This window comes from Emydura macquarii, unplaced genomic scaffold (genome assembly GCF_026122565.2).
Source record: "Emydura macquarii macquarii isolate MOO-44397 ecotype Brisbane River unplaced genomic scaffold, CSIRO-AGI_Emac_v2 contig_1045, whole genome shotgun sequence".
In the NCBI taxonomy this organism is placed as follows: Eukaryota; Metazoa; Chordata; order Testudines; family Chelidae; genus Emydura; species Emydura macquarii.
Window position 1 is genome coordinate 9,140,656 of NW_027131182.1, and position 13,017 is coordinate 9,153,672.

The 13,017-nt window shown below is 36.7% G+C and overlaps 1 protein-coding gene across 3 annotated transcripts in view; it reads left to right on the forward strand.

Moving 5' to 3' along the window:
• Positions 1–13,017, forward strand: part of WDR7 (WD repeat domain 7) — a 347,323-nt gene that overhangs the window by 287,016 nt on the left and 47,290 nt on the right. For all 3 annotated transcript variants that reach the window (XM_067545438.1, XM_067545439.1, XM_067545440.1), the window contains one exon: positions 1,661–1,760. In XM_067545438.1, coding sequence (XP_067401539.1) covers positions 1,661–1,760 — 100 coding nt within the window. The remainder of the gene's footprint in view (positions 1–1,660; positions 1,761–13,017) is intronic.

A 13,017-nucleotide genomic window follows, 5' to 3' on the forward strand; every position in this document is an offset into this window, starting at 1 on the left:
TTAAGCCATATATATGATCAGCACCATATTTTTACAGAATAACTCTAGCAGTCTCATGTAGAACCTGCTAGAGTGAGATTTAACTATTGGGAGCGTAATAATGGGCACTTTTACTTTTTAAAGGTCTGATCTTTGTTTTTTCAGAAAGGTATTCAGAAGTTCCAAAGGACTTCACTTTGGAATAAGGAGATTGACAAGGTGTTTCATATTAGAGGTGTAATAATTGTCTGGGCTTTGAAAGCCACTTTGTATTTTAAAATAATGCTATGCTCATGCACTGCATAAAGTATCATGTGACATTAAGAAATACAACATACTTTTCAAACAGCAGGAAGAATATTATTGCCATTAATACCTATTGTGATTCATTGCTTTTTATGTAAAGATACTGTTATTAGTTTGGAGGTTGTTTCTTATCTTTTTTTAATGATCCTGTGTAACCAAATGGCCCCCTCCCAGGCATCCCCCTCATGGCCCTGTGCCTCAGTTTACCTTTTGAGTTCCCAGGAATTCTGTGGAAGCATGTTCTCAAGTCCATCAATATAACTTATTAACCAAACATAGTGCAAAACTCCCAGAGCATAGTCCATATCACCCCAGTGCAAGGAGTCCTTAAAATTACACATCCTCTTGGCCATTTACATAACACATTCCACCTTCCAATGTCTTCCGCCACACCCAGACTCTTTGCAAGTCCTCCTTCATCCCTCTACCAGGACAGTCACTCCAGTCCTTCTTTTGGGGTGCAACCCCACACTTCCCAGCAGGAACTCCCACAGCCTCTCAACTGGGAACTTTTCTTAGGCCTCAGCTCTGCAGCAAAGAAATGCCCCTGAGTAAGCCCCTCCACTGCTCCTCCTTCCTTCAGACCACTCTGACCTTTGGCTCTCGTTTGCCAGCTTAGAGCCAGCAGGCATCTCCCACTGCTGCTTTTCCTGCCATCAGCCCTCCGGATTGGGGACACCAATGTGGAAACCCCTTTCCGCACTCCTGCCTTTAACCCTCTTTCATGAACCACCTGCTCTCTTTGGCAGCTTTCATCTCCTGTTCTGTCTGCTGGCTGACTCCATCTACTCTGACACACTGGATCTCACCAGGCTTTCTATAGCCCCCTAGGTGCTGCCCCCCTTGGCAGCTTGGAGCATCTGGACTGGCCCAAGAGAGCTGAGCCCAGTTTCATTTAATGGGAAGCCACGCGCCGCCCCCTTTCCCCCCCAATTACATCCTGTCTTTCCTTTCTGGTGTTCAAGCAGAAATATTTTGATATTGTTCAGTGCAGAAAGGTTCTTATTTAACCATCTAACTGTAACATTTAACTGTATCTAAGTGTTGTCAGTCTTTGTTATTTTATTATAACAAAATTCACATTTATTCCAATATCTTAGAATGCCTGTGCATGCGGTTACCTAACTTGATCAAAAAAAAATCTTGTAAGTCCTGAGATATAAAACATCTAGCTGGAGTGCTGCATGATTTTATTAGGAGTCAGTTGTGTTTATTTGTTAAATGAAAAGTATTTTGGAAGACTAGTAACCAAAAGATATCTTAATAAAATCTCTTCAAGCACTAATATTAATGACCAATATGTATTACCAGTTAATTTTAACATCATGAAAGCAGGTCGGATCTCACCTGTTCCTTGTTATAATGTTCAATGCAGGTTCTACATGGTCAGCTATTATGAGCGGAGTCACAGAATAGCAGTTGGAGCTCGCCATGGTTCAGTGGCCCTCTACGACATCCGGACTGGAAAATGTCAGGTAAATAAATCATTGTGACTTCCTCCCCGTAGTGTGTGGAAGTTATTGAAAGGAAAGAGAGACTAGCTCTGCACCAGTTGACATGCTGAGCTGCTGGAACATTATGGATAATGCTAAGGGGATCAATAGTTTAATGAAGGACTCAAAGTATATAGAGCCCTGCTGTCTTCCTTCACTGAGACTGAATGGCTGCCATAGATGGGTTAATAACAGAAACCCTAAATAAGGTGTTACTTGTGACAAACTTCTCTGAAATAAATCTCTTGTATTTGAATGCTGATTTTATATTTGTCTGATTTTCAGTATGAAGAAAACTTACTGGTAATTTTTTCTCTAGTTCCTCTTTATAAAATATGCCTATATTTCAAGTATACTTTCTGGTATTAAACAAAATGTATAGTTAGATGATAATATTAACTCAGAACAATACATTGCGCAGTCAAACAGGTTATGGTGTAGAGGAAGTTTTTCAGTTTTTATACTGGAATGGTGAGGACTTGGTTGAATATGATTTTATAATTGATAATCTTTGCAGAAAATTGAATTGTTAATATTCTCTTATAAATGGTAATATGTTAAAGCCCTGGTAGCAATCCCAAAGTTTTTAGATTAAATGTAAACTAATTCTTTTAACTACTTTTTTGATTTGTGGCTTTTGTTTGCTCTTTCTAATTTTGTGTATAAATGTAATGCTGCTTGTAGTTTCCAGACTGACAGCCATGGAGACTGAAATCCTCTGTTTATTTAGAGAACAGAAGAACAGCAAAGACAATGGTACATTTCCTCATGCTTCCTCTCCTATGACCTGGAAGGACCCACCTCTAGGAGTAAGAGGGTAGTTCAGTCTCCATTCCTAGTATCTGATCCTTAACTTCTCAGCAGAGATTACTAGGAAGGTTGTCATTTGTGGTAGTGTTTATTATGTGGACAACTGTCCATTGGGAATTAGTTTGAGATAACCAAAGTTCTTTTACAAACAGTCGCGTGACGGTAACAGACTTTATCAGCTGACAACCTAGAGGTGAAAGCCTCCATATCCTATTTCTGATCCCCTGAGCCATCAGCCCCTTTACAGGTCCTTTTTGGCTTACATATTGAATCAATTCAACGAGACTTCCAAAGCTATAACATACAAATGAGACTGACAGTTGACATTTTTAAAGTGATTTGTTTGTAATATCACCTGAAAGCTAAAGAAATCACTAGCTCTGATTATGTAAATCTCCTGGCCTTTATGGAAGGCTAGCCTGGATTTTAATCATTGATTGTGTTCCATCACTATGAACTGTGTGTTATCTTCAACTCTGTTATCTTCAACTCTGTTACAGCCTTGATGTATCAAACCATGGGAGGCTGTTTGCTCTGGATAGTATCATTTCTTGCACATTGAGGCTGTCCAATTCTGCAGTCTTCAGACCCTGGCCATAGCTACCTTCTTGCCACAAAGGCACAGTCAGTTCCTTCCTCTTCTCTCAAGATATATTTTCTTGACCCTCTTTGCCAAGGGTGCTGTGAACAATGCATCACTTTCCACTCCAACCATTCAGCAATCAAGGTCATACCAAGGCTTTGTATTGAACATCTTTGTCCATTCAAACTTGTCATAATGTCTTTGCGGTGTACTTGGTCTCACTGGAAACTGGGAGTGAAAATCCCAAATTAATCCCCAAGTCTGGGTCTCTCTTGCTTGTGGCTAGTCCATATACTCTTTATGCTAATATTTAAGTATTTAACCGTCCACTTCACTACAGCTCCGTTGTGCCTGTATATTCCCATTTAAGGAGAATAACAGTGTAACCAATTCTTTAATTTAGTTACTACATTTATCCTATACTTTGAGTTATTAAATTTTTATCTTTAAAATTAATTTACTAAAACGATTCCTGGATAAACACATGGGTATTTTTATTTCTGAAATAATTTTATTTCTAACCCACTTTAGGATTTTCAAAATGTGCCATAAAATGTCTTAAAATTATCTACTGATGTAAAATAGTTAAAAAGCATCACAGGTGTTGATAGACAAGCTAGTTAAGTGCTTACAGCTACATCTATGCGTGTGGTTGAATCTGCAGTGAAAATCTTCCCTCTGGGTTGATTTGCCCTTGGTTTGGCAGACATGCTAAAGTATCTTATCTTGCTGATTCGCCCCCTCGCACACACATCCCCAGTCATTTTAAAATGCTTTCTATACAATAACCATTGGCTGTGTTGAATGAGATGGTCTCTGGCTAATGTTTGCAAGTCATTTATCCATAAACGCCCCATTTTTATTTTTCGTTGACATTTTATTGTATTAGATTACTGGACCCTACTCCAGATATGTTTCAATAAATGGTTTGAAGAATACTGTGGTTAATTGGACATTTTAGTGGAATATTTAGGACCGCCTGTTTCCTTACTCTCCCTCAGACTCTAAACAAATCATATGAAGAGACAGGTAATTCTGGTTGGCAGAGACGGGCATCCAGAACAATTAAGTATTATCATTTGCTGTTTTGATTTTTTTAAATATTACCGTGGTCATAATATCAGAAAAATTTGGTGTGTCACAGATATGAGAAATTATTAGGGGGAAAACAAAAGCCATCAGTTGGCTTCATGTTCAGAATCTGATCCTTTGAGGTGCTCATTAACCACGACCCCTATGAGAAGGTGCTCAGCATTCATGGAATCAAACTCTGCATTTCTTAATATGGCTAATTTTAGTGCAGCTAGGAAGAGCTTTCTGTGATATGGGAAAAGAAGTGGGGCAACAGGAGGAGAGAGGATGGCTTGCAGAAGAGCAGAGGGGATAATTATAGGCTTTGACTGGTTCTACAACTGAATCCTGTAAGAATTTTTAAAAGAGGAAAATATCCACCATCAGGCAGATGGCAGACAGGGAGGAAGGGGAATATTGAGAAAGATAGAGGAATTTGGAGGGGACTACTTTTTACTTTCATTTTGCCTATTTAACATCTTTTAGTGACCCCAAAGATATTTTGATCCTGAAATAGATATTAATATGGTGTCTGATTTACAGATTGAGGATAAACAGAATAGTCTGACTAGGGGTGAAAATAGGGAGTAGTCTGATGACAATCTTATGTTATTCAAATTTGAAGATTTATCAGTTACATGTTTATAAGGGCTCTTCTGCCTGTTCCTTTATGCAATTATAAAATACACACACAAGGTGTTTGAGCACTTACTTGAAGGATGCTTCAAGAATCCAGCAGAGAGAGAGAGTTTTTTAAGAAAGAGCTTTAAAACTTGAGAACCAGTTTGGAGAGCAGAAGGCTTTAAAGTATTTCTAGGTTTAGGCTACTTGTCTGGTTACTGCAATAGTTGGCATTGAGAGCTTCCTATCTACTACAATAGATAGTAACATTTTAGATACTTTCCCAGTGTTCGTTGCAATGCTAGGTCTTAGTGCAGATGCTGCTTATGACATTCCATGAACTGTCATTGGAAATATGGTATCAAATGGTTTTGGACAATGGCCAGCTGTTATTGTGTTGAAAAAAAATTAACTAACTGTGTATCATTTGAAGGTGAAAGATACAGATTATTTTCTCTCAAGCCAGAGTTTGCAAGGGAGAGGAATTTGCCATTGCTATAAGTGTCAATGTTGTTGAAAATGTGAGGCCTTGTCAACATAGGAAAGTTTTACCAATTACACCAGTATAGTTGTACCAGTAAAACACCTCTGCCTTCAATATGGACACTCTTATGCTGATATCAAAGTATCTTTTTTCAGTTTAGCTTTAGCCCTTCCCAAAGCAACATAGACTAATCTGAAAAGGCACTCTTTTATAGCAGATTAGGAATGTCTACATGGGAGTAGTTTATACCAGTATACCTAGATTAGTTTAAATTCACACCTTAGATTATACAAAAATCACTTTATTATGTAGACAAGGCCATAGTCAACTACCTTTCCATCACTTAGACACTGGATGAAATCCCGGCCCCACTGAAGTCAATAGATATTTTGCTATTGATTAATGCATTTGGGATTTCACCTGCCTGCATCTTATTCTATAGAAGCCAAGTCAGAATAATCAGATAGTTGTATCTTCTTTTGTAATATATGTATAGAAAGCAAAACAAAGAGATCCACGTAAATAGCTAGGGCAACTTCAATGGGCTTCAGAACAGGCCATTAAAGAGCTGCTGCAATATCGTAGGCAAAACATCAAGTGGCCGCTACTGATTAGAAATTTCAGTATACATGTTTGTGAAATCACAGAGTAGGTGTGTATCTCTAAAAAGACACTTCCTTTTGGTATGCAGCACAGTATTAGTCGGTCCCAGGATATTAGAGAGACAAGGTGGATGAGGTAATATCTGTTTGAGCTTGTGGTAGTACTTGATCAGTATTCACACCTCTCTTTGGCTATCTGGATACAAACGACAGTTTTTCAAATTTGGGTGCTTAAAATCTGACACTTAAATCGTATCTAGACATTTAAATAATTTTCCCATTGAATTTAGTAGGAGCTTTGGCTTTTCAGTGCCTCTGTCAATTAGGCCACATAACTATAGGCACTCACTTTGAAACATTTGAAAATGTTAGTGCTGAACATTTGAAAATGTTAGTGTTGTTATTGTTCTATAGTTCGATTGCCATATGTGAAACTGCACAGAAAAGAACCCGTGTTCTTATGGTAAATTTCAGTTCATTTGATTATACAAACAGTATGCTAATACAGGCCCTTTCTATAAATAGTTCTGTTTCAAGAAAAAGTTCTAAATTGTTCAGTTTAGTAAACAGTGTTGTTTGTTCATTATATATGAACTTACCATGTTGGGTAGCTCTCTGCTGTTCTTGAGGAACACACACAAATGGATGACATGGTGCTCCCCATGTTCTTAAGGTTCCCAGAGAAAATCCTAGCCTCCTGCTGGTCGGAGATGGATGAGCAGACTGTCTGGATTAGCACATGTGTAACTAATAACAGAATTCATATCTACAGGAAAGAAGAAATTTTACTTTTTTCAAAATTGTTGTTTTAAAAAAGTCCTCTTTATTACAGTCCAGAATGTATTGATAAACAGAGCATGTTTATGTATTGACTCGAATACATGTATGTGTTTCTGTACTAATATGATCATGTGGAATATGGTTCCTCTGGTTGATTAACCTTATTGTATACTACATTTTCTAGCAGACCACAGTACATTTCAGCTAACAGCACTGGGGTGGATTTTCAAAGTCTCAAATGGCAGTTAGGTTCCCAACTCCCATTGAAAGTCAGTGCCAATTAGGCACCTAACTGCCATCTGTGCCTTTGAAAATCTCTTCAAATTTGTATAAATGCATACTTTGGTTATTATTCAGTATAGCATATCAGTTCCAAAGGAATAAGATATAAATGTGACTAATAGGTCCATTATATGAATATTTATATATCATAGCACATGCTATAAAACTTCAGAAAGTGGTGTTATGGTGACTGCCGTGAATGCCTATTATAGGTATGTGAAAATATTCTCATTATCCAGGAAGCCATTGAAAAATTCACATTTTTGCTGGTTTTGCTAACATCAATCTACTGTGCCTCAGATTTCTATCTTTTTCACAGAATAAATTCCCTTTCTGACTGGATCCAAATCTAAGTCTTGGCATTGGTGGACCTTGTTAGGTCCAAACACAAAGAAAATTTTGGGCAGAAAATTGCCATATTTTAGATCAAGTGACTAAAACAAAGTTCAGTTAAACTGTGATGCCTTCTTGAACCTATTTGCACAATAGGTATTTAATGTACATCTACAAATACTAAGGGAGGACCATCCCCTTCTATGGAAACAATAGCAGGAGGCCAGAAAGCTCTGTGGGGCTCACTCTGCAGAGTTTTTATGATGACATCCTCTGTAGTGGGAGATGAGGGATCTGTGAAGAGCATAAAAGAAAAGGTCCCCTAGTCCTACAGAAGCAGTGATCTACTGAGGCAGTAGTCATCTTGCGTATATCCCTCCATTTGGCTCTTTCATTGGCTTCTGTCACGTTGACAGTCTGGCCACTGAAGGTGCCCATTCCATCATTGTCTTGTGTAGGAAAGGCTCTGGAGGGGACTCTGTGTAAGTTAATGTTGTTTCTCACTCCAAGATTTCCACCTAGATCACAGATGGCAAAACAAATGCTGATCTCTTGTTTCACCCATTCCTGCCAGCCCCAAAATCCTGTGGAGGAAGACTAACCATGGAGTGCCCAGGGAATGATGTCTGTGGAGTCCCAGGGAGCTGGAGGGGATGCTGTTGCAGAGGTCACTTCTCCTTTTCCAGATTATCACAGGGAATTCCACCCATATTAGGGCCAATCCTCCAATGTTAGCAGTGGGAGAATTTAGTCTGGGTGATTTTATTAAGCTGTATAATTTACAAAGATAGGAAACAGCCTTTAACGATACTGTAACAAGCTGGGTTCCAAAGAATACTGTTCAAAGTTTCAGACTCTGTTATAGCAGAGCTCCAACTACAAGTTTCATCAATTGGTGTATTTACTGTTGGTTTCCTGTAGTTAATTAAAAGAACCTGAGAGTGGAGACATTAGCTATTAGTTCCTCTCTTTCTCTCTCAGCAGCAGCGTGCTAGTATACACTATGTCAGAGGAAAAATGATTTAGGAATTCTGGCTCTTTGTAAGACAGAAAAATATCAGAAATCCTCATAAAAAAATCTTTACATGCATTTTCTTTTTTTTATCATTATGGTGTTAGTACTGAATGAGGCATAAAGAAAATGGTAGCACTTTACTCTGCACTTTAAAATATTTATTGTAGATTAAAATTAAACTGTAATTGCTAACATCCTTTCCTATGCAGTTTTACAAGCACCCTTCTAAACCTGTTTGTTGTAATATATGTATATTGTTGCTTTATAATTTACTTAAATTGCATTTAAGATTTAATACAGAAGAGTGTGTTTTTTTCATACACTTGGTAATCATGCTCAGCAACAGAAAAAGATACTGTCATTTTTATATATTCTGCTAGATGCAGTTATTAGATTTCCGTGAAATAGAGTGGTGTTAATGGTCAGGATTTTATTGTCTGTTTGAAGGAAACAGGGAGGCACTTCAACTTTGAATTATCAGAAACAGTTATTTTGTCTGTATTCATTTTTCCTTCCAGCATATTTTTATTCAGGTTTTGAGAAAGATAGTTATACAAAGAACTAAGAAATTACGTCTAGTGATTAATACAATGATGGATGTGAAGAATCACCTTTTCCTGAAGAAATAATAAATCAACATTTATTTGTGATGGGTTTTTTACTTAAAATTTTGCATTAGTGTCACACATTTAACAAGATGTCATTTATAAATACTATCTGTAAAATTGTCTCATAGCACCAATAATCTGCATTATAATATTATCCTTTTTCTTTCTAATCATTAGTTATTTTACATATAAGCCTATTAATTTACTACAGTATTTTTCCTATTAATTAATTTTTAAAACTTCAGTTCAACATTTAAAATATTAAATTTTAGTCCCTACATTTATAAAACCTGATGCATTTCAATGATATTCCTATTATTTAGAACTATTGTGTTTCAAGTATCTATCTGTCTGTCTGTCTGTCTGTCTAACCCTTATTGCTTTTAGAAAGCAATCAGCATCTCTATTGTATTACATCATAAGTATTCCAAATACATGCCACTTTCTCTTGTCTAGTCATTGTTTATAATTCAGTGCATAGAGGATCTGTTTAATCTTGTTTCTCTTTAGCTACATAGATTTTTAAGACAAAAAGTATTAATTCCTTTTTTTACTAAGTATTATTTTTACAGTCCTTTTGCTTAATGTTAGCTACGTATAAATTTTGAATTACTTTCCTTTTTAGGGTGCTTTCCTGCAGTCTTAATAGTGTATTGTGGGAAGTGGAACAGGGTAGTGTCCTTCCCATGGCTGTATTGATTTGCCCTTCAGCTGTTTGCAGTGCATAGAGAACCTAGGGCCTTGTTGTTGATTATCTACACAATGTCTCTGTGAACATTATTGACCCACTGCCGCTTACTGCCTGTGGCTCTTGATTTTTCACACCGTCTCCATGACACTCATAATAAAACATACTATCTTATTGCTACTCAGCTCTGGAAGTCAACTGATCTAGCCTTAGAACAACTGCTACATTTCTAGAGAACATTTATTGTATGTGGAGTAAAGTGTTGTAGCAATTTTAAGATTGTGTCTTATGCTCTGTTTTAGCAGAGCCTATATACCAAGGTTCAACACCACACTATTAAATTTTATTTTGTTTAAAAGAAAAAGGTGCTTATAAGTCTTATATTGTATTTTTGAAAATGAGAATGAAATTGTACATGTGGTTGTTCCAGAACTACTTTTGAAACATTTCCCTAATGAAGGGCACTTCAAAAGAGTAAAAGATAAAGAGACTTAGTGAAGATGTTAATCTCAGACAATTTTCAAAATCTTAGAAACTTCAGTGATGGATACTAGAATAACTGTGATAGATAGAAATCTCAGACATACACTTTGCCTTTTGCTTAATTAGCTGTCAGCTTTTTAAAAAAATTTACCCATACGTTCTCTGTAACTTGATTGTGTAGTAGTTTATAATGGTCCACTACTGTATTGACACTATTATAACTGTACTTTGGGCCATTTCTGTAGAATACAATAGTATATTTTTCCATAAAAGAGATTATTTATTGTTTATCAGTAGTCAAATCTGTAATGTTTGGAATTTGTACTTTGTGCTTAAGGGTTACACATTCTGAACTTAGTGCTGTTTAAATGGAGTAAATGAATATTCATTAAAAATAGGCACCTTTTTTAAAGACATTTTGAAAAAATGGTTGCATTTATTCAAGTTTTGCTGCTGTTTTGACTAAAACTTTCTGCTTTGGTATAAAAATAGTGGTTTTTTGTGAGTCAGACAAAAATAACAAAAACATTTATTTTAAAAGAAATATGCTCAAACCACCTTTAGGAAAATTTTAAAGAATGGCTTCTCTTTTAGTTAGCAAGGTCCTGCCCAGTCTCACCAGGTGATGGGTAAGCCTTCTGTGAAGTGCAGAGCACTAGTTCCCAGGCAGGACCATGGTACCTTGTAAGATTAGGTTTTCTATTCTACTCATGCTCTTGCACTGCATCCGTTAACATGGTATCTGTGCACCATCGTGAGTAATTTAACTGGCATTGGTTACGTATGGTGCCTCTCCCAAGGGGGAAAATTGTGTATGGATGATTTTCATAGATTTGAAAGCCAAAAAGGGACCATTTTGAGCATTTAGCCTGATCTCCTGCATAACACAGACAATTTAGGACTTTCTTGAATTAATTCCTGTATGAACTCCAATAGCGGTGTTGAACTAGAGCATATGTGTCCCTATGGATGCTCTGCTATAGGTGTGCTTGCATCCCTGTGCTGCTGATTGGAGAACTTTGGTAGCAGTGTCTGTTAGGCCCACTCATGCACTGTCTAACCTACAGTGGAGTACCCATAGGGGGACACATCTTGAAGAACCATCATTACTGCACAAAGGTGTCACTTCTTCTTTTAGAAAACCAACCAATCTTGATTTTAAAATTCCTGGTGATGGAAAATCCACCAATATCTTTAGTAAGTTCTTCCACTGATTAATTACCCTCACTGTTAAAAACATGTGCCTTACTTCTAGTCTGAAATTGTCTAGATTCAATTTACAGTCAAAGGATCTTTTAGTATCTTTGACTGCTAGATTGAATAATCCTCTATTATCAAATTTCTGTTGCTTATGTAAGTACTTATAGACTGTGATCAAATCATCCCTTAACCTTCTCTTTGATAAACTAAACAGACTGAGCTCCTGGAAGCTTTCCCTATAAAGCATGTTTTCCAATCCTTTAATCATTCTCAACACTCTTCTTTGAACCCTGTCCAGTTTTATCAACATCCTTCTTGACATGTGGACACCAGAATTGGACATAGTACTCCAGTGTCAATTATTGCTAAATTCAGAGGTAATATAAACATTCCTACTCCCACTTGATATTCCCGTTTATAAGTCCAAAAATTTCAATAGCTCTTTTAGCCACAGTGTCACACTGGAGTTCAGCTGATTATTCAACATGACCCCCAAGTCTCCTTCAGAGTCAGTACTTCCCAGGATAAAGTGCTTCATCCTGTAAGTATGGCTACCTTCTTTGTTCCCAGAGGCATAACCTTACATTTGGCTATATTGAAACACACATTATTTGCTTACACTCTGCTTACCAAACAAACTCTATATCAGTGACCTGTTCTCCTCATTGTTTACCATTCCCCCAGTCTTTGTGTTATCTGCAAACTCTATGAGTAATGATTTTATATTTTCTTGTAGGTCATTTGATAAAAATATTAGAATAGAACCAAGAACTAATCCCTACAGTATCCCACTAGAAACACACCCACTCCGTGATGATTCCCTGTGTATACTTATGTTTTAAGATGCATCAGTTATCCAATTTTTAATCCATTTAATATGTGCTCTTAATTTTGTATTTTTCTAGTTTCTTAATCAAAATGTCATGTGGAATGAAGTCAAATGCCTTACAGAAGTCTAATTATATTACATCACCTCTATTATTTTTATTAACCAAATTTGTAATCTCATCAAAAAATGATAATTGTTTGTTTGACAAGATCTATTTTCTATAAACCCATGTGGACTGGCATTAATTAATTCTTTATTAATCAAGATCAGGATAATCTGATCCATTATTTTGCCTGGGCTTTATGTCAGGCCTCTAATTATTTGAGTCACCCTGTTTACCCTTTTAAATACTGGCCCAGTCACCAATTTCTTCACGTCTTCTTGAATTTCCCCATTTTTCCAAGACTTATTAAAAATCAACATTAACCATTTACAGAACTCCTTGGCCAGCTGTTTTAAAATTTTTGGATTTTGTTGTTGTTGTGAAGTGCTATGCATTTTTTAAATTGTGACTTCATTTGGAGGGTTGACATTTGAGGTGATTCTTATTTCTAGAGTATAATTAACAGTTAAGAATCAGCCCCTGAAAAAGTTCTGTCTCCTTCACAATCAGTCTTCACAAACCCTTGCAGTAATTCTTCCACGGTGCCAAAAGAGGGAGTTAATTACAGTTTTAAATCCCAGATTGTCAAGTAATCTGTTTACATATTCTGAGCCCAAATCATTCAGAACCTTGGAGATCAGGATTGAGGATTTGCTAATTGAAAATAATTGAACACACATACATGCTCCCCTGTGGCCCAGATACTGAGTACGGATCCTGTACATTGAGTAAGTTCTGTTAACATGC